General features: G+C 40.3%; 2 protein-coding genes across 4 annotated transcripts in view; one reads left to right on the plus strand and one right to left on the minus strand.

Annotated features, from left to right (window-relative positions):
• The window catches only part of EFCAB14 (EF-hand calcium binding domain 14), a 37623-nt gene extending 12353 nt beyond the window's left edge, over positions 1 to 25270 (plus strand). The window contains exons 4-11 of one of the 3 annotated variants that reach the window (XM_082366426.1): positions 6439 to 6537; positions 10040 to 10150; positions 12477 to 12581; positions 13613 to 13804; positions 15475 to 15561; positions 17980 to 18091; positions 19137 to 19262; positions 24058 to 25270. In XM_082366426.1, the coding sequence (XP_082222552.1) occupies positions 6439 to 6537; positions 10040 to 10150; positions 12477 to 12581; positions 13613 to 13804; positions 15475 to 15561; positions 17980 to 18091; positions 19137 to 19262; positions 24058 to 24095 (870 nt within the window). In that variant the 3' untranslated portion in view covers positions 24096 to 25270. Of the gene's footprint in view, positions 1 to 6438; positions 6538 to 10039; positions 10151 to 12476; positions 12582 to 13612; positions 13805 to 15474; positions 15562 to 17979; positions 18092 to 19136; positions 19263 to 21792 lie in introns of all 3 variants that reach the window. The other 2 variants (XM_082366425.1, XM_082366427.1) reach the window with 2 other exon arrangements.
• TEX38 (testis expressed 38) lies at positions 23471 to 27439 on the minus strand. The gene has a single exon (XM_082366509.1). The coding sequence runs from the start codon at positions 27362 to 27364 to the stop codon at positions 26873 to 26875; it is 492 nt and encodes a 163-aa protein (XP_082222635.1). The 5' UTR covers positions 27365 to 27439; the 3' UTR covers positions 23471 to 26872.
• Positions 27440 to 27457: the final 18 nt, after the last annotated feature.

Genomic DNA, 27457 nt, shown 5'->3' on the forward strand with positions numbered 1-27457 from the left:
TGATGAGAACTCTTAGGATTTACTCTCTTAACTTTCATATATAACGTACAGCAGTGTTAATTATGTTTATCATGTTGTACATCACGTCCCTAGTACTTATTTATCTTATAACAAGAAGTTTGTACCTTTTGACTACCTTCCTCCCACTCCCCCTCCCCTCACAATTCCCCCCCACCCTGCCTCTGGTAACCAACCACAAATTTGGTCTCTTTTTATGAGTCTGTTTGTTTTTGAACTATAATTGACCTATAATACTGTTTCTGTTATACAACATAGTGATTTGATATTTATATACATTTCAAAATGATCACTACAATAAGTCTAGTTACTTATGCCACCATATAAAGATAATACATAGTTATTAACTGCATTCCCAACACTGTGCATTTCATGCCTGTGATTCATTTATTTTTCACCTGGAAGTTTGTACCTCATAATCTCCCTCACTTAGTTCTTTCCTTCCCCCACGCCTCCTCCCCTCTGGCAAACACCTGTTTGTTCTCTGTATCTGTAACTGTTTCTGTTTTGTTATGTTTGTTCATTTGTTTCTTAGATTCCACATATAAGTGATATCATACAGTATTTGTCTTTCTCTGTCTGACTTATTTCACATAGCGTAACATCCTTTGGGTCCATCCATGTTGTCACAGATGGCAAGATTTTATTCTTTTTTCTGGCTGAGTAATATTCCATTTTGTATATATATATGTGTGTGTATGTGTGTGTGTGTGTGTGTGTGTGTGTGTGTATCATACACACCACAACTTCTTTATCCATTTATCTATTGATGGGCACTCAGGTTGCTTCCATATCTTTTCTATAGTAAATAATGCTACAATGAACCTAGAGGTGTATATATCTTTTCTAATTAATGTTTTCATTTCTTTGGGTAAATACCCAGGAATGGAACTGCTGGATCATATGGTAGTTCTGTTTTTTATTTTTTTGAGAAATCTCCCTACTGTTTTCCCTAGCAGCTGCACCAATTTACATTCCCAGTGCAAGAGGGTTCCCTTTTCTCCACATCCTCGCCAATACTTGTTATTTGTTGTCTTTTTGATAGTAGCCATTCTGACAGGTATGAGGCAATATCTCATTGCGGTTTTCATTTGCATTTCCCTGATGATTAGTGATGTTGAACATCTTTTCATGTGCCTGTCTTCTTTGGAAAAAAGTCTGTTTGGATCCTCTGCCCATTTTTTAATTGGGTTGTTTGTTTTTTAGATGTTGAGTTGTATGAGCTCTTTGTATATTTTTGAGTATTAACCCCTCGTCAGCTATATCATTTGCAAATATCTTCTCCCATTCAGTGGGATCCCTTTTTGTTTGGTTGACAGTTTCCTTCACTGTGTAAAAGCACTTTAGTTTGATGAAACCCCATTTGTTTATTTTTGCTTTTGTTTCTTTTGCCTAAGGAGACATATTTTAAAAAGTATTAATAAGACCAGTGTCAAAGAGCTTATTACCTGTGTTTTCTTGTAGAAGTCTTAGGGTTTCAGGTCTTTACGTTTGAGTCTTTAATCCATTTTGAATTTATTTTTGTTCATGGTGTGAGAGAGTAGTCCAGTTCAATTCTTTTTCATGTAGCTGTCCAGTTTTCCCAACACCATTTATCGAAGAGGCTGTCTTTTCCCCATTGTATAGTCTTGCCTTATTTGTTGTAGATTAATTGCCCAGATAAGTGTGCATTCATTTCTGGGCTCTCTATTCTGTTCCATTGATCTATGTGTCTGCTTTTGTGCCAGTCTCATACTGTTTTGATTACTGTAGCTTTATAGTATAGTTTGAAATCAGGGAGCATGATACCTGTAGTTTTGTTCTTTCTCACGATTGTTTTGGCCATTTAGAGTCTTCTGTGTTTCCATACAAATTTTAGAATTATTTGTTCTAGTTCTGTGAAAAATGCCATTGGTATTTTGATATGGATTGCATTGAATCTGTAGATTACCTTGGGCAGTATGGTCATTTTAACAATAATTTTTCCAATCCATGAACACGATCTGTCTTTCCATCTGTTTGTGTCGTCTTCAGTTTCTTTCATCAGGGTCTTACAGTTTTCCAAGTACAGGTCTTTTACCTCCTTAGTTAGATTTATTCCTAGGTATTTTATTCTTCTTGATTAAACAAGTAACCTTTAGGATAGATTTCTAGAAATGAAATTGCTGAATTAAAGGGTGTAAACGTTTCAAATTGTGACAGATAATCCTAGATAACCATCTAACAGGTCTTCTCCAATTTACATTTCCATTAACAGTGCATGAGAATACCTATTTCTGTATGTGCTTTTCAAACCTAAGTGTTATTCATATCTTTTTAAGGGCATGTGTTAAAACCTCCTTGATGTAACTGCTGCTCTTAAGAGGTTTATAGTTTGCTGAGAGTATCTCTCTGGAGCTGAAGTTTCTCACCCATTTTATTTTTAAATGGATAGAGTTGGAATGTTGAAGATTAGTCTGAGTATTTTGGAGCACTTATGGAGAATTGCATGTTTAAGTGCTTATTAAATTTCATTATTAAAGAGCTAACACTTACTTGGTATTTTGTTTGTATCAGGTACTGTGCTGAGAGCTCTAGATATGTATCTCATTTAAGCCTCATAGCCTGTATTAGTCATCTGTTGCTGTGTTACATTTGTCCCAAAGCTTAATGACTTAAAACAACAAACATTTATTATCTCGCAGGTTTTCTGGGTCAGAAATTTGGAAGCAGCTTAGTTGAGTTGTTTTGGCTAGGATCTCTCTAAGGTTGCAGCTAAGATATACGGCCAGGGCTGCATATCTGAAGGCTTGACTGGGACTGAAGCATCCTCACTCACATGGCTGTTGGCAGGAGGTCTCAGTTTGTCCCACCATGGCTTCTCCATGGGGCTGCTTGAGTGTTCTCACAACATGGCAGCCGGCTTATCCAGAGTGAGTGATCCAAAAGAGAGCAAAAAGGAAGACAGTGCTTTTTTATGACCTAGTTTTCAAAGTTGCACATTGTCACTTGCACTTTATTCTGTGGGCCAAAAGTGAGACACTCAGTGCAGGCCACACTTAGGGGAAAGGGAATTAGTGTCCACCTCTTGAAGGGAGGACTATCAAAGAATTTGTGGACATATTTTAAAACCATCACATGTCCCTGTGAGATGGTTGTTGTTATACCATACTACCAGTGAGGAAAATGAGTTCACACTTATGTAGCCTTATCTCCTACTTCCTAGACTCTACCCTCTACTCTGCTTGGACTAGCCTTCTCAGCGTCCATCCCAGACACAGAGTGTTCATTCTTAGCCATTCATTCATTTGGTAGATACTTATTGAATGCCTGTCTTTGTGTCAGGCATATTATGGAAAATAAAACAGACATGGTCCTTGATGACATGGAGCTTACAATCTAGTGGAGGAGAGAAATCTTAATTTAAAATCACACACATAAATAAATCATTGTCACTCTGAGAAATGCTATGAAGGAAAAGTATTCCTGGGCCTATTCTTTTTTTTTTTTTTTTAATTTTTTATTTATTTATTTATTTATTTATTTATTTATGGCTGTGTTGGGTCTTCGTTTCTGTGCGAGGGCTTTCTCTAGTTGCGGCGAGTGGGGGCCACTCTTCATCACAGTGCGCGGGCCTCTCACTATCGCGGCCTCTCTTGTTGCGGAGCACAGGCTCCAGACGCGCAGGCTCAGTAATTGTGGCTCACGGGCCCAGCTGCTCTGCGGCATGTGGGATCTTCCCAGACCAGGGCTCGAACCCATGTCCGCTGCATTGGCAGGCAGATTCTCAACCACTGTGCCACCAGGGAAGCCCGGGCCTATTCTTTTTATTGCTCCCTACCTATTCCCTGATGCCACAGTCACCCTTCTAACCTAGAAAGGATAGCTAATTTATTTCTATATATAAAACTCTTACTTCTCTATCAGAGTCTGATTTGAGTCCTGATTCAATGAAGCCTGTCCCTTTCAACCTGTGCTAATATTTTCTCAGACTGTATTCAGTATCACATTTAGTACTTGTTTCTTTAATGTTACCTATCTACTTCTACCTCTCCCTCTCCCTCACTCCCTCTCCCCTCCCTCTGCCTCTCCCCCTCCTCTCTCTTCCCCTCCCCCTCTCCCTCTCCTTTTCTCACTCATATTTTGCTCCTGTCCCCCAGGCCTTCTTTCTATTCTTCAAATATACCAAGCTCTTCCCCACACTGGGACCTTTGCCCTAGCGATTCCCTCTGCCCTGAAATGTACTTCTTTTTATTTCTCTCTCTGGTTAATTCCTTATTATTTAGATCTCAGTTTAAATTTCATCTTCTAATAGAGGCCCTCTCTGGCAGTCCAATCTAAAGTAGCTACCCAGTCACACTCATCAAGTCACCTTATTTTATTTTTTTCACATCTTTATTGGAGTATAAATGCTTTACAACGTTGTGTTAGTTTCTACTGTACAACAAAGTGAATCAGCTGTATGTATACATATATCCCCATATCCCCTCCTTGAGCCTCCCTCCCACCCTCCCTATCCCATCCCTCTGGGTTGCCACAAAGCATCGAGCTGATCTCCCTGTGCTATGCAGCAGCTTCCCACTAGCCATCCATTTTACATTTGGTAGGGTATGTATGTCAATGCTACTCTCTCAATTCATCCCAGCTTCCCCTTCCTCCCCATGCCCTTAAGTCCGTTCTCTACGTCTGCGTCTTTATTCCTGCCCTGCCACTAGGTTCATCAGTACCGCTTTTTAAAATTCCATATATGTGCGTTAGCATACAGTATTTGTTTTTTTCTTTCTGACTTACTTCACTCTGTATGACAGACTCTAGGTCCATCCACCTCACTACAAATAACTCAATTTCGTTTCTTTTTATGGCTGAGTAATATTCCACTGTATATATGCACCACATCTTCTTTATCCATTCATCTGTTGATGGACATTTAGGTTGCTTCCATGTCCTGGCTGTTGTAAACAGAAGTCACCTTATTTTCATTTTCCTCTAATGTATCCTGCTATCTCATATTTTTCTTATATCAAATTGTCTGTCTCTTTGCACTAAAATGTAAACACCAAAGACCACTGACATCTGTGTTGTTCACCACTGGAATAAAATAGGGTTTAATAGATATTTGTTGCAGGAATGAATGAATGAGTGGATGAATGAAAGGAAAATGGTCTGACGCCCCTGAACACATCCCTCCTAAAAGGAAAGAGGGAGAAGAGTTCCAAGGCTCCTCACTGCACTCCCTTGTTCAGAACACGCTGCTGCTCACTCCAGGAGCTCTCTTTAAATACTGTACACAGTACTTATTACTATCTAATACTTTGCTTCTTTGTTCTTCTGTCACCTCCTACCAGGATGTAAGCTCCATGAAAGCAAAACCTCACAGTCTTATTTGCCACTTTCTCCACAGTTCTGGGCACAGAGAAGGTGCTAGACTTTTGTTGAATAAAAGAATAAGGGGTCAGGTTTACTGTGTCTTGTATCCATCTGATGCCTACCACAGGGTTAGGCATGTCACAAGTGCCCAGAAACTTTCATGGTTACTCTGTGAGGCCATTCTGAATATAATTGCTATTGGTAGATCTGTGTCCTCATCCTAGAATTTGGGACAGGAAAGCAGTGTGGAACCAAGTTTTGAGCCACATTGCAAGGTTTTTAGAATGTGATCTCTGCATCCTGAAACTGAGTATTACACAGGTTCCACCAGTCCTCATTCTAGAGAGAAGTCCAGCTATTTAGAATTTTACCCATAAATAGCAGAAGGGAAGATACTTTTTGTTTTGATTCAGTTCCTATTTTAATACATTCAGTATATCAGTCAGCCAGCAGGTCAGTGGGTATTTATTGAGCCCCTTCAGGGTACAAAGTAGTGCTTTGGTTGAGCTATTGAGTTTGAAATATTAATCACATTGTTAAACCAAAACTAAATCCCCAAGTAGTTGAAAGTGCTATTCAAGTTGTCAGGGTTCAGTTGCTGTCAACTGTATATTGTGATGTTGGGCTTTTACTTTATATGTTCCCACTTGGGCAGAAACAAAAGTTCAGCAAATAACTGAGGTGGTATTTTTTACCAAAATAAAATCTTTTAGAGATCCTTGATCATTAGCTTTCTTCCTGTCCAGTTGTTGAAGGACTGTGTTGTAATTACTGCATCTTGGGTAATTTAAGATTTTTGGATCTTGTAGCTGCCAGGAGTGGGGTAAAGAATAATGCCTGCCTTTCCCTCCTTGGCACTGGTATTTAAACTGGGCAGGGAGAGAAGGGGTGTTATTGCTTCCTCCCACATCTCAAGTCTATCCAAGGTACTCTGCAGAGTTCTTCTACTCCTGTGACGTGACCGGGCAGAACGTCTGCATCACAGAATCGCATGATGTCCAAAGGTGCTTGACATCACCATCAGCTGTAGAGTGTGTGAAGGGAGCATTGTTCTACAAGTTCTGTTTTCATTGGTTATTACTCATTTCCTTTCAGATTTCTCTGCTGACTTCTGCAGTAAACCACCTCAAAGCCAATGTCAAGTCAGCTGCAGACTTAATTAGCCTGCCTGCCACTGTAGAGGGACTTCAGAAGGTAAGTGCTGTGTATGGGCACTGAAATTAACCTACTGTAATTCTGTCTTCTTACAAATTCTCTTTGAAAGGCTGGCATTTGAAATCAGCTACTCCAAGAGGACAGTAATAGAGTTCAAGACATCTCTGCTTTGGTCTGGTTAGTTGGACCTTTAATTTGCAGCAGGTGGTTTTAGCTATAGTTTCTATGGATTCACACCTTTTTATCTGGCTTTCCAAGTCCCAGGATTGCTTTGCTGGGACTCTTGTGTTAACATGTGTGGGTTTGCTTTTCATTACTTGCCTTTTCAGTTCATCATCCACAGCGTCTTTATGAAAGCAGAGCAATTGTACATGAGAGTTGCTCTAAGTTGCTATTATTTTCCATGATTGAGAAAGAGAGGGGATTTTTTGTTTGTTTTCGTTGGTTTTGTTTTTTAAAAAAAGATAATTTGGGGAAGTGCAAAATAAAAATTCAGGATGTGATAAGTACTGGCAAGGATGTGGATAGAGGGAAACTTTCAAACACTCCTGCCGGGAGTATAAATTGGTAAAAAGCATTTTGGAAAACAATATATATTATTTTATAAAGGTAGAGAGACACACCCTCTAAGCAAATCACTCTTAGGTATATGACCTAGACTCTAGGGCCTAGGCAAACATTACTTTAGAATTTCTGTTTACTTGATCCCTATGATTCAACCTAGAGCAGGAGGCAGTAACCAACCAGATGAAGAGTATGTTGGAATCTTTAGAGCTGGGTGGGGAGAGTGGGTAGGGAATGGAAGGAAAAGAGGGTGCTTAATGGGCACACAAGCAACATGAGGCCCTGTAGCAGGAAGTGGAAGAGGGATTCTGGAGCAGGGAACCCCAAACAATGGGTATCAAATATAGAATCTTTGGCTTTTAAAAGTCAGTGTGGGGGCTTCCCTGATGGCGCAGTGGTTGAGAATCTGCCTGCCAATGCAGGGGACACGGGTTCAATCCCTGGTCTGGGAAGATCCCACATGCCACGGAGTAACTAAGCCCGTGAGCCACAATTACTGAGCCTGTGCGTCTGGAGCCTGTGCTCCGCAACAAGAGAGGCCACGATAGTGAGAGGCCCGCGCACCGCGATGAAGAGTGGCCCCCGCTTGCCACAACTAGAGAAAGCCCTCGCACAGAAACGAAGACCCAACACAGCCAAAAATAAATAAATAAATAAATAAAACTTAAAAGAAAGTCAGTGTGTGCTGAGTTTGATTTGATTATATACCAGGCTCTATAAACATATAAATTGTTTCCTCAAAGGAGTGAGAAATTCCTAAGCCAGAAACGGAACTTGTTATTTTACAGCCACACCACCTGTGTGTGCTCAGTCTCTATAGTCTGCTGTTTGTCCAATATGGTCATCTGCCTACAACTTAAAAAAAAAAGTAGGGACAACTTTGATGAGGCCAGACTGTTTTTGCCATTATTCCCAAGGGTCAAGTAGGGGGAAAGGTAGGCCTCTGTAGCCTTTAATACAGAAGCAACTCTGGCAGTCTTGCATTCAAAAAGGAAATTGGTTTATTCTTGCATTCGTTAATTCAACAAACATTTGTGGGTCTTCCTCCAGTATGTGCCAGGCACTTTGCAGTTGGTGAGAATACTAGTTTCAGGGTTTTGCTCTAGAGTTCACATGGCTCTGTCAGCTGCTTCCTTAAAAAAAAAATCTTAAACAAGAGCTTACTATCTTCTTGCGTCCTGATGGGCTCATGCATCCAGCCAGTGAGGATTCTCTAACAGTGGATGTCTTTGAATGCTTGTAGCTTCTATAACAACAGAGCTTACATAGACAAAATCCCAGCTTAGAGACTTCTACCCAGTATGTTGTCTCTTTGCAAATCTGTGCATTTATAATGTCAGGCACTACTTTTATTACAGGTGGCTCAGTTTTGAAGTGGTAGGTCGTCTCAAAAAACCTAACTTCAATGTATCTCATGTAATTATTTTTTTTTTAATGTTGAAAATGTCATTTATTTTTCTCTTGGATTCTTGGCTATCAGTATAATAAAAACACCCTTGGTTAAAAATACTAATGGAACACTATAAAATTGTCAGTATATCTTAATGAAAGACCAAAACCTATCAAATTAGTAACACTCTTGGATGTTCCTTTAGGACAAGCCTTTTTTAAAAGATCGTTTCTGAATTATATTCCTAAGTCTGCAATCCACTTGGGCTCCTTAGACCTAATGAAAGCAAGTAAGCAACTAGCCATATCTAACTCTACTCAGTAGTTACTGATGGGATTCTAAAGCAGAAGAACACATGCTGCCAAATGGAATTTTCCCTTCATCTCTGCAATGCTGGGTTTTCCAAGGCCAGAAATGGTTCCACCCATTTTTACTCAAAAGTCATCATTTGCTCCTGAGAGTGGCAGTCTACAATGATAGCTCTGGCCATCTGCCTGCAGGGCTTGATAGAGGCAGTTTGTGGGAGAACTTTATCTACGGATCCCAGATTTATAAACTAGTTTTTTGGGGGTTTTTTTGTTTTGTTTGTTTTGTTTTTAAGGAAAGATCTGGCTTTCCTCTATGAAAATTATGTGTGTGTGTGTGTGTGTGTATGTGTAGTTTCTGGTTAATTGTGTCAGTATAAACTACATGGAGTTCATAGTTCGAAGATATTTGAAATAATCTTCCATTAGGTCAGTGTTTAAGTAAAATCACAATGATATACCACTACACTCCCACTAGAATGGCTAACATGGAACAGACTGAGGGTACCAGTATTGATGAGGAGATGGAGTAAAAAAGTTAAGCCTGCATCTAGCATATGATCAGCCATTCACCTCCTAGGAATTGTGATAACGAGAAAGCTTATGATGAAGGGAAATGAAAGCATATGCCCACATGAAGGCTTGTACGTTAATGTTCATAGCAGCTTTATTTGTAATAGTCAAATGTTGAAAACAACCTAAAACCTAAAACACCATCAACAGGTCAAGGTGATGTATCTGTAGAATGGAATGCTACTCCACAACATGCTGAGTAGCTACAACATGCATAAATCTCAGAATAATTATGCTGCATGAAAGAAGCCATACCAAAAAAAATAAAAATAAAAATGTACATGCTCACTCACTGTTCTATTTATGTAAAATTCTAGGAAATGCAAACTGATATATATAAGTGTATGGATAGATAGATAGTGACACATATATACATATATATATATATATATATATATATATAATATATATATATATATATATATATATATATATATATATATATATATAGTGATAGAAAGTGGATCATTGGTTGCCTGGGAACAGGGAGGGAAGAATTACAAGGAGGCATGAGGAAACTTGGGTGGGATGGATGTTTATTATCTTGATTGTGGTAATGGTTTCACAGGTATATATATATATGTAAAAACTTATCAAGTCATACATTTTAAATACGTGCAGTTTATTGTTTCTGAGTTATATCTTAATAAAGTTATTAAAAATTTTTAAAAAGGAAAAAACACTGACCCTACTACGTGTTTCTGTTCAGAGTGTAGCTTCCATTGGCAATACTTTAAACAGCGTCCATCTTGCTGTGGAGGCAATACAGAAGACTGTGGACGAACACAAGAAAACCATGGAGTTACTGCAGAGTGATATGGTATGGAAATCTACGAATGCTACAGAAAGTCAGCATACTCCTGCCTACCCTTTTCTGTGTAATCTTGTGATACCAATTTTCCATTTACCTAAACAGGCCCCACAGGCACCTTTTTAGAAGATAAAATAAGCAGTGTTGATTGATTTTACTACAATCTGTAAATTGAGGTAGATAGGATTAAAAGCTGAGTCTTTTGCCAACGTGGTAGAGGAGATACAGCACTAAGACACTGTCCTTAAAGTTGAATGGGTAGGAAGGAAAATGGAAAAGAAGGAAAGGGGAGTGGGGAGGTGTCTTATTTATTGCTACATAACAAATCACCCTAAGACTTAGTGGCTTAAAACAACAGTTTATTATTTCTCACTGTTCTGTGGATCAGGAGTTTGGGCAGGGCTGTTAGACTGTGGAATGATTAGAAGCAAAGCAAAGAGGAGCTCCAGAGGATGAAGGGCCATCTTGGGTGTTCCAGCTTCAGCCAGTCTCGCAGTCGAATACAGCCACGTGTGTGACCTCATCCTGTACCGTGGGGAACAGGAAGCCACCCCACCCCCACTGAGCCCAGTCAACCCACAGAATCATGAGAAATAATAAACTTGTTTTAAGCCACAAAGTTTGGGGATGATTTTTTTTTTTTAAGATTTTTTTTTTTTTTTATGTGGACCGTTTTAAAAGTCTTTATTGAATTTGTAACAATATTGCTTCTGTTTTATGCCTTGGTTTTTGGGTGACGAGGCATGTGGGATCTTAGCTCCCCAACCAGGGATCAAACCCTCACCCCCTGTACTGGAAGGCGAAGTCTTAACCACTGGACCGCCAGGGAAGTCCCTGGGGATGATTTATTATACAGCAACAGATAACTGAGACAGAAGCAAACCCTGCAGTGCTCAGGAATTGTTTTCAAACATTGCTTAATGCTGCGCAGGTGTAAGCTGTCTGCAGTCATTCAGAGGCCTTAATTAATCTCCTAATGGATACTCAGCTCCACGAAAGATTTATGAAGGGTGAAAAAGGATGGCACAGCCCTCGCTGTCCTGCTGGAGAGATGAGTTATACATACGTGAAATCAGGACAGTTCAAGGCACACAAAAGTTCCCTAGCGTTTCCACCAATTTCTAGATCTGCCCTACATGCTCTTTTCAAGCTTTGGAGTTTCAAGTTTAAACTGGGCAGTTTGTGCCAAGGAGACCTGGGCTATTTTAGAGCTCTAGAAAGGAGAGTTTTCCATTTTCTTCAGAACAAATACTCCTCACTTTTATTTAGTGGGGCTGACCCAGAGGAAAAAGCCTTGATGTAGGTATCCAGACACCCTGGATTCTAATTCCAACTTTGCCACTGAGTAACTGTGTGATACATAATAATAAAGACTTCTCTAACTCAACAGTTCTTTTATTATTATTATTATTATTATTATTATTTTAATAGCTTGAGCATTTTCTCAAAGTAATTATTTTCTAAAATACTTTTTACTAACTCAAAAATTCATACTTTATAGAACCATGGGTTTTTTTTCTTTTTTTTCTCATCCTCTCCTCCTTTTCTCTTTATTGTTACCATTTGTTTCCTATAAAAGCAGAGTTGACAAATGTCTAGGATTTCAGATTTCAAGGAAAACAATTTATTTTGACCAGTTGCATCCTGTTATCATTAAATGTGCATCTTTTAAACTTCCATGATTGTCAGTGGTAATCCTCCTACTGAATAAGCCATACAAAGTTTTTCCATTAGAGGGAAAAGTGTATATAAGCATGTTATACTTCAGTCGCCACCAGGAGAGACTTGAGCAGTGGGAAGGGGATGAGAAAGGAAGGGTAACCCTCATAACTCTTGGCATGTGCTGTACAAACTGAAAAGCTAATAATGTGCATAGTTGGTTACGTGCTCAGTGCCCAAAGCCAGTGGTTCCTTGACTGGCTGTTCTTGGAATGTATAAATCTCTTTAGTTCTGGGGAAACAATGACACTAACCAGGTTCAGACTGAGTTGGTCCTGGGAGATATAGTGGTTGTACAGTTTCTCTGGGAGTACAGGTGACAGGGAGAGGAGGCCTGGTTTCTAGGGAGTTCATTCCATTCAGAGACTGAGAAAGTTCCCTGACGCAGTCTGGGTGTTACTGATCCAGTCCAGGCTTTAGGCTGGGGATCCCCAGAAGTACCTGGTGCCCTCAGGCCTAGCACAGGATTGGTCATACCAAGGCTCCTGGGAAATAATTGTTGATTAATCTGTGGATGCCACCTGTGAGAAGCTGGAATGTTCCAGGACCATCCCTGATGGATAAGTAGACTTAGTTATTACTTATTGCCTATACCAACCTTCATTCCTGTTCACAGAATCAGCATGCCTTAAAGGAAACCAGTGGAAGCAACCAGATCATTCCATCACCTTCAGCTACATCTGAACTTGACAGTAAAACCCACAGTGAGAATTTGAAACAGGTACTTTTGTCTCTGGCTTAACTCCCTGTGACCAGTGAACTGTGGAGCGGCCTGAGTAGTGTAGGCTCCACGTTGCGATCCCTGAGCAGGCATCTGGTGCACACGTTTGCCTGCCTGAGAGCTGAGCAGAGGGGGGTGCGGCTCTGTCAGGGAGCCAGCATGCTGCCTGTGTCTTCCTTGGCAGTCTGCTTTTTCTCGCTGCATGTCGATCAGTGGAGTAAATTCCTTTTCACATCTTGAAAGTCATAAAGTGACCAGATTATCCTGAAACTGTTTTTGAACAGTTTTTGAATAGCAATCTGGGCAAGTTAAAGATGGATGGATAGCAGATTAATTCAAAGTGATGGCTGTTTTGGGTCACAGTAAATACTAAGAACATTAGAAAGCATATCCTTGAAAAATCAAGATTTTCTAAAGACCAGAGGAGGGAAAAGGGTGAGTTCAGAATCACATTAAAAAGAATAAAAGAAATCTTCACTGAGAAGAATTCCTGTCCTGAGTTTAATGCCCTTTAAAGCCTATAATCATCATTCCTTTCTAAATAACAATCAGTACTGGAGAATGTCAAAAATAATTGAATCTTGTACTAAATAATGCACTACCTGTTATGGTTTTGCTACATGAGCCAATTCAGTAATTGGTATTTTTTCTACGGTTGTTTTGTTCTGACAAATTAGGTTAATGAGCGTTTCAGTTAATAACCCAGCAGGCTTTCTCGCCAGCAGGTGAGGTAAACATTGGGAAATCAATTCCCAAGCTCTCAGCTTTCTGGGACCAGAGAGTGAATCATGTTGGTAGTCTCTTCCCTCTTTCCCCCTCCTGTCTAACTGAGGTCAGACAGTTCAGAGGGAGTAAACTGGGAGCAGTTCAGAGTGGAGGGACAAAACGGAGACTGACGATCAATGGTCAAGAGCAGGAAAAGGAGTTTACTTCAATAAGTTGACGTAGTAATGGTTGTTCAGTGCTGCTGGCCTGCTTGTCTAGTACATGTCTTTAGCTGGATTCCACAACTTGATTTATTTCCACTCCAGGATATCCTGTACCTCCACAACTTTTTAGAGGAAGTAAACAGTGCCCTAGTGGGATACCAGAGAGAGAATGATCTTAAACTCGAGGGGATGAATGAGACAGTCAGTAATCTTACCCAGAGAGTCAACTTGATAGAAAGAGATCTGGTTGCTATGAGCAAGGTAGAAAAGCGAGCGAACCTGTCCTTCAGCATGGTAAGCCTCTTCATGTCTTTTGTGACATGTTCTGTGTTGCAGTGTGTTTTGTCTGTACATGGATGACATTCCACAACCTTTTCAGACCACGACTTCTAGGGTACTTGAGAGGGTCCACGTTTGTGTTATGCTTAATCCTTGTCTCCTGTAATCCTTACACTAGCTCTGTGATGTGAATGGCACAGACGATGTCAGTCCTGATTTGGAAGGGAGATGTAGAGAGGTTCAGTTGCTTGCCAAGGCCTCACCACAAGTAGATGGCAGAGACGACAAGCTTCCTTTTATGTTACCAGTGACTCATCTGGTAGGGAAGCTCTGGCACATATTTCCAAGGGAGGTCTTCTTGATCTTTACTTTTTTAATTTATTAAGGGTGGGAACAATGACAGTGACAATAACTAGAGAATCTTTTGTCATTTCTTTAAGCCCAGACTCAGCTTTCAGACTTGTCCTGTTTCATGGGCATATGAGGGGGATCCCCTTGCAGATAATGTCAGGAAAGCTATTTAAGACAAATCAGTCAGACCAGCTCCTCCCCTTAAGAGATCATTGAGTCTATCTCATTTTACATAAGAGGAACCTGAATGACGTACTAAGTCACTGATGCCGACAGACCGTATGGTTTACTGGTTTTCATGTTATTGCAAATAAGATGTGGTGGTTGTTTTTTTTAATCACCTTTCACATATACATTGTTCTGGAATCCACGTGGGTTATTTTTTAATAGCTGCAAGCCCCACTCTTAAAGATTTCATACAGCAAAGACATAGGCATATAGAAATGGAAACCAAATACAGGAAATTGTATAAATTGTATAAGTCCAGTAACTGTATAAATTGTATAAATTTATAAATTGTGTAAATCAAGTAACTACCAAAGCTGGAAGCAAGTCTACAAGTAAAGTCAAGCTCTGGCACATCGGAAGCAGCCTTTGAACTGGCTCTGCTACAGTGGAGCCCTGGCAAGTTGCCTGGCCTTGGCTTTGAGGGTAGAGTAAGAGGACCTGCTCCTCTTCCTCCTTTACAGGGGTGTGTAATTTACTACAAAGCTGTGAAGATTAAAGGAGCCTTATTTTTAAAAGCCTTTTTGAACTTAGCTAAACTGAGTACGGTAGAGGCTAGGAATTTTGGATGATTTGATGAGTATTAGGTCTTGAAGGTTGGTTTTCAAGGCTTATAGTGAAAACTCACCAGCCTCAAAACTCTCCATACTGTCCCTCCCCTCCTCACCCTATTTTTTTCCAGAAGAGGAAATTGCTAATAGTGCCATCTGTCCTACTGTTTCTTCCAGCAGCATCATACCCAGCATGGTTTTGGGTAGAAGTCCTCTCGCCTTTTATACTTCAAAGTTTTAAAGTTTGTGATGGAAACTAGAAGCACCAGTTTCAGCTTTGTCTCTCTGAGGCCTTTCTCCCTCTCTCCTCTCATTCTCCTGCTGCTTTTCTGTTGAAAGTGTTCTGAGACCCTTTATATATTTACTTTTTTTAATTTTTATTGGAGTACAGTTGATTTACAACGTTGTGTTAGTTTCAGGTGTACAGCATAGTGAATCAGTTGTATATCGAGACCCTTTAAATAAGTTTGGCCAGTTTGTTTTTAAAATGCTGGATGTTGTTTAAGTTTTAATGTTTTCCTTTAATCTTCTCTTGTTTTGTTCCTTTTACCCTTTAAGATGAATGATAGAGCTGCCACTCTGAAGAGAGAGTCTTTGCATCAAGTGACCAACAGAACAGAGTCAGTAAAATCCCAGAGCATAAAGGTAAATAATAGGAGGCTTTCTCTGAAGTAAGAATAAATGCATGAGCACCTGCTTCTTTCTCAAAGGGAGCACTTTGGTCTTTTTTTGAAACTTCAAGACAGAGTAATTAGTAAATTAGTATATTAGTAAATAAGCAAATACTTTATCAGGAACCTGCCCCTTGCCCAGCTTTTTGCTAGGAGCTGGTGTGACCACAGTGAGCAGGGTAGACACGTGACACCTATTCTGGTGGAGCTCAAAGTCCATCAGCCAGAAGATCATTAACACATAATTCAGCAGATAATCACGAGTATGATAAGTGCTACAAAGGAAAGGTATAGGGTATAACAGTGCTAACAGAGAACAGGAAGGCTTCCCTAAGGAAGTGACTTTTAAGCTAAGACAGTAAGTTATCTGTACTAATGATGAGAGGCATAGATAATCTAAAAATGGTGTCTAAACTAAAAATTATTTCTTATTTTTAAAATTACAGACTCTTGGGGGGTGGAAGGGGGAAAAGAAAGATTGCAGTCTCAGTACATACATAGTCCCTTTAAGCTTCAGCCAGTTCCCTTCACCTTGTACCTTCCCTTTTTTTGATCTTCCCAGACATATTGTCAAGATAAGACAAGTAGTCTGTGATGTGCTTTGTTATCCCAGGAAAGAAAGTTTGTTTTCAGCATTCTCTGTGATTAGAGTACTGTTTAATATTATAAGATCTGGGCTAAAATAAAGGAAAAGCCAGAAAGATTGTGACTGAGTGACTAAAATATCATTTCAGATGCACATTGCATTCGATGAGCTCAAGGATGGGGTTCACAGGAAATGAACTTGGAAATGAACCATATGTCAGGCAGTTTTCAATGTAATGCTTTGCAGCTAGACTTGTTCTTCCTTAACAGTTTTGTATTGTCTGGATAAAAATCACATATATTAAGATTTTAGTGCTTTATAAGCTAGGCTTTTGTTGAGTTTTCTAACTGCTGCTACCCAAAAAAAAAGTTATCTTCACCTAGAGAATGACAAGAAAAATTTAAGATCCAGATAAAAATGTTCAAGCACGAAAAAAGTAACGGGTGGTTATTATTGGAAAATAGTAGTGATTTCAGCAACAGTTCAGATTTTGACAGTAAATATCAGAATAAAATAGAGCTAGTACACATTTTTGCCTGAATTTTTTGGCTTTACTTTCTGACACTTTGTGTTTTTAACTGTTACCCCATTGTATTAGTCCCTTTGTCCTACCTCATCTAAGTGTCCAAAAGAAATGTAATTTCTCCTTGCCATAAATTATTCAAGCATTTAGTACCTAGTTTTAGCTATATACATCCATATTTTGGCTCCCTAAATAAACTAAGAGTGATCTACTGTACAGTAACTATTAGGGTAAACTAAGGATAAGAGAGAACTAAGTAAATATATATTGAATAAAAGAAATGTGTAATGGTCGATATTCTAACTAAACATGGGCTCAGGACCTTTCACGCTAGCCTACGCAGTTAGAAACTGACCTCACAGAAACCAGACTTCTCTCTTTTTATAATTAATTGTATTTTTTATATGCCATTATATCATCTGGGAATGAGGCAGGGTAGGGGAAAAAAATTTTTTTAAAGATACAAGTAAGGCCTCGAATTAGAAATATTACAGCTCCCTGATCAGCTTGGTGCTTTGTGACCACCTAGAAGGGTGGGATAGGGAGGGTGGGAGGGAGGGAGATGCAAGAGGGAAGAGATATGGGGATATATGTATATGTATAGCGGATTCACCTTGTTATAAAGCAGAAACTAACCATTGTAAAGCAATTATATTCCAATAAAGATGTTAAAAAATAAATAAATGAATGAAGAACAGTAAAAAAAAAAAGAAATATTATAGCTCCCTTATGTTCCTAACAGTTCCTGCCACCAGTTGAATCATTACCATGGTGGCAGAGAAGGAAGATCAGGGGGAATATTTGTGGTTTGGTTGCTTTTTTTTTTTTTTAAGGTGATAAGAGCATAAAACTCTGCCTAAAGTGATCTAGTCACAAGGTGAAGTAAGCTATTCAGGAAAATTATTTAGTTAGTGTGAAATAGTACCTAGAAAACAATATCCTACCCATTTAGGAAATGGGTATCACAACAGCACCTGAGCAAGTGTATGTTTCCTTTACTGCTGACACATGCTTGCCTTCCCCGCCCGCCAAATGCACACAGTGAATCAGATCATCTGTAGCATAATGTTCCCTTGATGGTCTAGGCTCAAATCCAGCCAGGCCCTGATCAACGCTGAGTACTGAAGATATCTCTAGTAATTGTTGATTCATTCCTCATTGCCTTCAGAGGAAGCCTACTTGGGGTCAAGCAATACAGGCTAAATAGGCTTTGGGTATATCATGAAGAATCAGATGAGGTCTTCCTTCCGCCTTAAACCTTCTGTGATCTTTGTTTTGGACAGAAAGAAGATAGTTCAGATTCTCAGGTATACAAGCTCAGAGAGAAACTGCAGCTGATCAGTGCTCTCACAAGCAAACCTGAGAGCAGCAGGCCTCCAGAGACTGCCGATGAAGGTGAGATATTCAGGGTTGGCTTCTGAATATTTCACGCAGGCTTGGGCAGCTCGCCTCCCACACAGAGAGTGGGGAAAGGTGTTCCGGCAGGACTGATGGCACTGAGTGAATGATGCCTGAGCGCACCGAGGTGAAGCTGCTATACTTTGCTTTCATTTAGAAAAAGCCCATTTTGCACATGATTTGTACTCCAGTCTATTAAGGGAAAAATGGGTAATGTTTAGCTGGAAATAGACTTCTCCATGCTGTCTGCATCCAATTATAGGTAAAAACATTACTGTCGTAGCATGTATTAAACCAGCCCTAAATGTTGTTTACGGGAGTCTTCATTTCTGTAAATGCATAAAAATTTACTTAAATATTAGTCCTTCTGAAAAACCATTAACAAATAACAATGGGATCATTGGGTTGGAAGGGCCTTTGGCTTTAGTCAGGGACATAACCTAATCGATATTAGCAGGTGCATCAACCTCTGCTGGTGCTGCTCTATGAGGATGTAACCACGGCATTAGATTATGTTGGTTTTGACCCCTACCCTCCCACAAGTATTTTTCATTTGGGGGAAAGCAATACAACTTCTCTTATTCTCTTTTAAGTGAGAGACAAAGTACAGTGGGAGGCCTTGCCCTAACACTGTGCTACATAATCGTATGTTAGCACTCTTTCAGCACCAGCTGGTCTGGTGGCACATACCCCCAGATCGGGCTCATAGCACAGCTCCTAGGATATCAAATACGCAATGCTTTTCTCACTTGCAGCTTGAACTCTCAACCTCTAAACATGTGGAATGCTAACTTGTACTATAAGAGCATCCAGTGGGACCACGGCCTCAAACCTTAATGTTACATAATATTGATTGATGTTCACTTATCCACAAAACATCTCAATTCGTATCTTTAACTTCATGTAGTCACTATGCTACTTAATTCTCAGCTGTTTCTCTTAAATTAAGTACATATGAATTTGTCCTAAAAGGTTAGGACCTTCAATACTGGTTTAACTTGGTGTCACATTAGTAATACTAAAACTGTATTGTTTGTTACAGAGCAAGTTCAGAGTTTCACATCAAAGCCATCAGCATTGCCAAAATTCCCACGGTCTCTTGGAGGCCAGATTGAGAAAGCTGCCCAGCTAAGGCCTGTCTCCCTACCAGGAATTTCTAGCATCGAAGGTAAATTTTTATATTATGGAGTGATAGAGGAAATGCTCAAAGTTATAACTTTCTGACTTTTTTAACTTGTAAGATAAAGAATGATATCTAACATTGATTGAGCACTTCCTATAGGCCAGATACTTGATATGCATTATATCATATAATCCTGATAACAAACCTGGGACTGTCAACATTCATGTATTATACCCATTTTACTGATAGGGAAACTACCTAAGTCCACATAGCAAATAATTGGTTGAGGCAAAATTCACACCAAGGCAGTTTGACGCTGAAGTTTGCACTCTTAACCACACTGCACTATATTATCTCTCTATGAATGTATTTTAGAGTTTTCTTCATTCATTCAATGAGTGCCTAGTTGGACCCAGTGTAAGCAGTAAGAATACAGTATAAGAATCATTCTCACTTTCTTCATGGATATAACAGTCTAGTGGAGAAGACAAGCAAGCAAACACAATACTGTGAGATTAGCAAAATAAAGTAAAAGTTGACCCTATTTGTCAGAGCTCTCCGAAAATCAGGGGTCCTTTGGCTGAAAATCAGCAAGAAAAACTTTAGTAGGAAGGATATGATTCACAGAGAAATGTGCTTGCCTTGCTTCCAACAGTGTGTGTTCCATCCCTCTTCGTGGTGTTTGGTCTCCTGTTTTTGCTCTTGCTAACTGCCTGAAAAATCACCCATTCCTGTCACCCTATCTCTGCCTGGCTCTTCACCTCAGTTTAGATACCTTTCCACCAGGAAACATTTTCTTACCTCCCAGGACTGGATTAGGCTCCTCCTGTGTATGCACTCATAATATCTTACATTTGCACGTGTCACTCCGTTGTAATTTCCTGGGGACCTATAACATTTAACTTCACTCCCAGCCCCAGTCTAGTGCCTGGTACATGTGAATATTTGTTAAGTGAATGAGTTGTCTACAGGCTACAATTAATGCTTTTAAAGCATAGAAGGCTTAAATTTATATTGTCATTTAAATGCAATTACTTTTTTCCCTGTCCCCAATTTTTTTTTTCTGTTTTCTGGAGAGACAAGAGAGTGTTCAGTTGTGTTTATTGGCAACACAAGTTGCCTCCTCCTACTCTTCATTATTACATCAAGAATTGATGAGAATAAAAGGAGGAAAGACTGTTAGAGCAGATTAAGAAATAGCCAATTTAACATTTATACTTTAATCCCTAACGTAGACCTTACACACTTTTGAATGACTACATTTTATAAATGACCTGAGGCACCAATCAGATTTTTTTTTTTCTTTTCTTTCTTTCTTTTTTTTTTTTTTTTTTAGATTTTTATTTGAATACTGCTGTAGAGTACATAGCATGCTCTATAAACTCATGCCCCATGTACACACACACAAACATTTTCCAGCTAGCCACTTGGTGGCAGGCATTGGGAACAAGTGTCTCACTGCTTTTCTGGCTTTTTGGAGAGCTTTTGAGACTTTATTTAGCTGCTTTGTTGGGGCTCTCTTAGGACTAAAAGTAGGGACTTACCCAAAAGCTTGTCTACAAAATTGCTTGATAGTACTGTCCTCTGGTATTAGAGACTGAATCCACTAAGTCATTCAGTGGGGACACATTCAAGCCCTTTTTAGACGTTGTGTAAACAATCGGCCCTCCTAGGTATTTATTATAGGGCCCTCTCTTGGGTCGGGGAGGAGGTCAGTCTCCAAGAGAGAACAGTTACACCCTGTTATCCCCCTGCCCCCACCCCTGGAAACCACTAATCTCTCAACCACTGTCTCTTTGGATTTGCCTATTCTGGGTGTTTCATATAAGTGGAATCATAATACGTGGTCTTATGTATGCTTCTTTCTTTCAATATGCTCCTTTCACTTAGCATAATGTTTTCAAGGTTGGCATGCATGTTGTGGCGTGCAGCAATATTTCATTCCTTTTTATGACTGAATAATAGTCCATCCTACGGATATACTGCATTTTGTTTATCCTTTCATTAGTTGATGGACATTTGGGTTGTTTCCACTTTTTGACTATTAGGAACAATGAAGCTATGAACATATGTATACAACTTTTTGTGTAGACAACATGTTTTCATTTCTCTTGAGTACATACCCTAGGAATGGAATTGCTGGGTTATATAGTAACTGTTGAACTGACAATATGCCATACGTACTCTGTTTTATAGGCTATCAGAGCTCCTATCAGTTAGCTCTTTAGGCTTCTACAGTCCTTTCTACCCCTTCAACATAAGAATAAAATCTGGAAAATCTAAAAGAACGGCCCTGAACAGAGAGAAAGCCAGTCCATTCACTTCTCCTGTGATTATCTGTCACTGATTCTATTTTGGGACGATAGTGCCCTACAGTGTTCCTCTCATTCTTAAAGGATCAAGAATTAGTCTTTCAGATTTAGTGAGATCTTAAACTTTACCTTTTGGGAACAAAGTCTGCAAAGTAGCTTTTCTTTCAGTGCTTTAAATTCTGTTGAGACTACTTCTTAAACTGTTAACTAAATTTAGTTATATGTATAGACATATACATTTTTTTGTAATTCCTTTTTAACAGATCTTCAGGATTTATTCCATAAGACTGGGCAGGACGTGGATGGGAAGCTGACCTACCAGGAAATCTGGGACTCCTTACATTCTGCTGTGCCAGAACCAGAGCGTTTGAGGGAGTTTGATTCTGATGGAGATGGAAGATACTCATTCCTGGAGCTAAGAGTAGCTTTAGGTGTCTAGCCTCATCAGGCTTATTTTAGAAATGGATGTATGCCCTGGACTACCTAATATCTACTCAGCTAACAAAAACAACCCTTCTACCTACCCATCAATCCTCCAGTCCTCCAAACTACAGTAGCAGACACATTGCCACCTTTTAACTTGTTTGAAAAAGCTATGTAAAAGTTATTTTTTTAAAAAAGACCATTTTACTTATAATAGGATACTCAGAAATCTATGATTTCCTTAAACCAGTAGGATCTTAATTTTAAAATTGCCAGAAAAAAAGTCAAGCCCTCTTTTTTTCTCTTTCCTTTTTTTTTGAGGGGAGGAGACCTTATCTTTTAAAACTGGAAAATGTGTATATAGAGAGAATAAGCCACCTTTTATATTTCGCATAAATTTGCCTTAAATTAGCTGCACTTTATACAGACTCAGAAAATGTCTTTCCTCTAACAGATAGACCTTTTCTGTTTGTAAATATTTAAAATGAAAGAAAGAGTTGTGCATATTTTGTGGGAAGTAGGAAGAATGGTTTGAAACAGGACGTGAACAAATGACTTGCTGTTAAAAATTGCTAATCTGATCTGGTAGCAGCTTGAAGCTGTGTCCCCATCTCCTTAAGACATCCTCTTTGGGTGCTGCCATGGGGTTTGGCCTGGTGCTGGGGGAGTAGATTTAGGGAGTGGACACTGTGGGTACGGTGCTGCCTCCAGGCTCAGGATTCTGGCTCTTTGGTCTATCCTCTCAGCTCCTCCCAACCTGTGAACCAGAGAAGTCTTGTTGGGGATTTTCTCTCTTTTAATCCTGTTTCAGGGTTTATGAGCATAAAAAGTTATCCAGTGGGAGCTACATTTCCTCCCTGAGTGAACTAGATTATCTTCCCCCACGCATCCACTCAAGTCTACCTTTAAGCCGTAACTGACTTTCACCTCTGATACTGTCTCCATTCTGAATGGCAGGGCTGCAGTCCCTCGGCCACTGTCTCAGCCTGGCTACTCAGGAACTATAGAGGAAAGCTCTGCCTCTAATTTTGATCCAGGAAACTTCTTGAGATTTTACCTGGGGCCTAACCAAGAACCTAATATGTTCTTCTGTGGGCTGACTAAGGCCAAAAAGGTTGTGAAATGAAACACCTGAAATCATATTAGGTTTCCTTACAATTACAGCTCAGAAATAGCTAGAGGCTTTCTGTCCGGAGGTTGCCAAACATGGCAGGCAGGCCTAGGGCGGGGGGCTTCACGTGATGGCAGCAAATCTAATACAAGCAAGTGCAGTACTTCTCCCATTAAATACTTCTGTAGCCCTGCTACTAAAGGTCCCTGAACTGGAAGGAATTATTCCTCCATGTCACCTCTGTGTGTGCTGTGTTGATCTTAGAAGCAATCTTCAGGCAACACAAAAGGAAAACTCTGCAAAATTTAACTGTGCTGTAGGCCAAGTCAGGGAGAAACTAGAGAAGCTTTCAGACTTCTTTAGTAAACCTTGTTTCCATTTTAACTTTGTCCAAGTTGCCCTGTTAGCCATGGATGCAGTGGAGCACCCTTAAATATTTAAGGGATGTTTTTTTTCTTTATATGATGTTCAGCTCGGTGTTGGCTAACCTTGGTTTTTTTTCCTAGAGATATTAAAATTTAGTTAAAGTGGGATGAAGTCTTTTCCCATGAATGTGTCTGCTTACCTCATTATGGCTTATGCTTCTCGCTCTATTTCTCTATCTCAAACAATTCCTTTGCCTACCTATGCTATTTTACTTTCTTGGAAAGGTTTAAATATAGTATAAAATTAGCCTGGCACTTTAGGTAACTTGAAGATAACCTACTCTTCTGGCTGCCTTTCATGCCCCCCCCCCTTTTTAATATATATACCCTTGCAGATTTTGTAACAACCAAATAAAATTCTAGCAATAAATTGAATTATACTGCTATATTTATATGTACTGTACCATAAATAGTATGTCTGTACCTGGAAGGTATTTTTTTGAGAACTGATTTATATGAAGTATACTTGAGGGTAATGTAACTTGTCCTTTTTAGTTTCAAATTCTTCTTCATAGGCAAATACTTTGAGGACACCTTAACTCTTCGTATATACTTTTCTTTTGCATCAGCTGTGCTTTTTAGTTTAGCCTCCATTCTTCCCACCTGAAGCTTGTCCGCCACCTACCATCATCCCTGAGCCAACTGGATGGTTCCATCCTCTCCCCACCAGATTTGGCAGAGGTGTTCCTGCTGCACCCTCAGACCTGTGAGTACCCTTGCCACACCGCCTGGGAAAGTGCCATATCTCCCAGGCAGAACTAGGACATCTTGAACTCCTTTGTTCTAAGTTGAGCATGTTCATTGGCTTAAAAAAAGAATTCTTATAAGCGTATATCATTCAGTATTAATTTGGGATTTTTATTTGAAAGTTGTCTTAACTTATCCAACCTATGACTTGTGTCGATCTGTAATCAAGCCTCACCTACCACACCTCAGCCCTGAGAGGAAGGCTAGGTAGTAGTAGTGAGTTTGGTTTTGGTTTTCGTTTCAAATGCTTTTACCTTTTCACTCCGGCAGCTCCTCCTGCTGCTTTCCTGAGTTACCCAAAGCATGTCTTCTTGGTCCTGTTTTTCTTTCGCCTTCTATCTGGTATAATGTTTACCTAGAGAGCCTCCCCCATAAATCAGAGAGGCAATGTATTATAGGAAGAGAAGAACCAAAAGAAGAGAGAACCTGGCTTAGGGATGACTGTAGTGTCGTCTTAAAGGCCGAGAAGGGCCTGGCTCTTAGGATTGTGTCTGATACAGCACAGCTGAAGAGTGGACACCCTTCACCTGCTGCTGGTTGCTTTCCCTTCCTTTGGCGTTCCCCCTCACGTTATATCGCTGGACATAACCACATCTGTGCGCCCCCGTGCCCCCCATGTTGGTCTTGCCGGTCACAGTTGAAGATTTTGACTGTGATGGGCTCATACTCATATGGCCTGCTGTTGAGTTGTTTTTAGTAACAGCTTTTGTTTGCTACACCTCATTGGCTTGCTTACCAATGCCAGTTTGATATGGTCCCCTCTTTCATATCCAAACCAGAACACATTTGGGTATTCCTAGGACTTTATAGAGTGTGTACTGTTTGTTATACGAACCTAACCTACCTTGTTTTTTTCTCATATTAAGAAATGTAAATCTACTTTGCTTAAGTGGAGCTATTTTGGTAATGTTTAAGCAATTTTGGTTCTGTTTAGGGAGGGAATTCAAGATTTCCATCACTTGATTTGGGCTTTGCTAATTTAATATCAGTAATAAAACAATTTTAATTTAAATAAAACATTTCTTTTTTCTCTCACTGTGTCTGTGATTAAAGCCTCGCCCCCCCATCCCCCCAATTACTAAGAAAAAAATCTGCTTTGATCCCTATTTTTATGGACTCCCTCCTCCTTTTGAATGCAAAGCCTAACAGATGGTGGACAGAAAGTAACGTTGAAGAATCTGCCTGAAGATCCGCCCAATTTGGCCTGAAGAAATGAAGCCTGTTTTGGCATGTGCAGGGTGGGAAGGGAGCAGGATGAGGGAAGAGTGAGCCCCTGCCTCTGTATCAACCAGAGAAGTTCCACTTACGCCTGTTTTTTATTTTGAGATTCAATGTAAGAGCATGTTTACAAGAAATATTCCAATGTCTTTGGAAAAAAAGAAGGAAAAAGGCTTGAAATCCATTTCAAGATAAGGGGTCATATAGGGAGGGGCTGGGCTTTTTTCACACACAGGAAAAAAAATTTTTAATAGCTCTACATGACCGCTAGATTCTGAGATTGCACACATACTCACACACACACACCATCTGGGTGGCCTTTCCTCTCAGGAGGAAAAAAGCTTAGCTCATTTACAAATATGGTAAGATGATTTTCTTATTTCCAAAGTGAAAGGGAAAATTTTATATCCTGGAGCAGAGCTGGGTTTTCTTATCTTTGAACTGGGACCAAATAGCCAGTATTATCTTTGTCTCTCCTTTTAGAATAGTTTCCAGAAGGTACAAAAATTAATATTTGCACACAGTGGATCTTAACTTTGGGAGAGGCCATGAATCCCTTTGAGAAAGATTAAAGAAAAAAAAATACATTTTTTAGGAGGTTCATTGACCAGCCCTTCCCCCAAGCCAATCCTTGAACCAAGTTAATTACACCCCACACACACAATAAATCATTTTCCAAGTGTCTTCAAACAAGACATCATTAGGGAATGGACACCATGGTATATGGTGGGAAGATCAGGAAATTTGATGCTAGACAGACATAAATTTGAGACCTTGCTCTGCAACATAAAAATGAAACGGCAAATGCCCTTGGAAACTTCATCTGTAAGAAAAGGATTGTGATATCTGTTTGGCAGTGTTCTTGTATTAGAAATAATGTAGACAACCACACAAGAACGCAATACATCTTAGATGTTAACAAAGAATGCAGTTCCAGCAGCAGTGCAGTGTGGCTCATGGGTTTCATACTGACTTGTTTTGGCCACTACCAATCACCATCGCTCATGCATCCTCAGTGGCTGTCACTCTTGTCGCAACTGTGCTTAATGTCCCACAGAATGGCAGTGCCTTTGGGTATGTAGCCCAGGGGCTGGCATACGGTTTTGTTCTTAAATACTGGATAGAGGGATGTTGAGCCCATCACAAGTACTGGTTCAGCGTGTCTCCCCACAGCCAACCCTCAGTTCCCATTGGTATTGGTGAGACTCTGACCTTCAGCTTGGTTTGCAAAGTGCCCCCCTCAGACATTTTCCCTCCTAACAGCAAATGAGACACAAGGGAGCCTTGTACTTTTTTAAATCTTTAATTATATGGCATCTAGATGGGCCCTGGCCTCTGTGTCAGTACCACCTGCCTGAGGTCAGCTCCATTTCCTGCACTGCCCCGCTACCTCCAGCTCCCATCCTCAGTGAGAGGAGGCTACAATTCTGAAGCAGACAGCTTGGCATTTAAGCAGTGGTCCCTCTGGGCCAGTGTGGGGAGGGAATGGAAGTGGACGTTCCTTTCAGGACAGGTGGCCAAAGGGTAGGAGGCTGAGTGGTTCAGCATCGGGGGTAGGTTACACAGCGAGAGGGCAAAGGGCACCTCCTGAAAAATGGGAATCGGGAATGGGGGGCTGGCCTGGGGCTGCAGCACTGGGGAAGGTAGGGGCTGCTGTGGGATCAGCTGCACTGCACGTTGCAGGGGGCTGGGGGCCTCCACCTTGGGGCTGCTGTCTTGAGTAGCATAGCTCCTGCTCTCAGGGACATCCAACTCCCACGGGTGATCTGAATTCTGGGTGTCAGTCTCGGTCTTGGTGGCATCAGGGGGAGGGCCCGTGTTGATGGCTGCGTTCATGCCATAGTGCCGTCGCTTGTTAATCCAGTACAACAGCGGGCTGTAGGTAAATGTGGCCGCTCGCATCGCCTCCATCCACTCCTGGGCACGCTCTTCCCGCCGCAGGTTCTTCCTCCAGTGCAGAAAGAGAATGCAGCCGCCAATTATCACAGAACACAGCCCCAGGAA

Source organism: Balaenoptera borealis (genome assembly GCF_965194805.1).
Source record: "Balaenoptera borealis genome assembly, chromosome: 1".
Taxonomy (NCBI): Eukaryota; Metazoa; Chordata; class Mammalia; order Artiodactyla; family Balaenopteridae; genus Balaenoptera; species Balaenoptera borealis.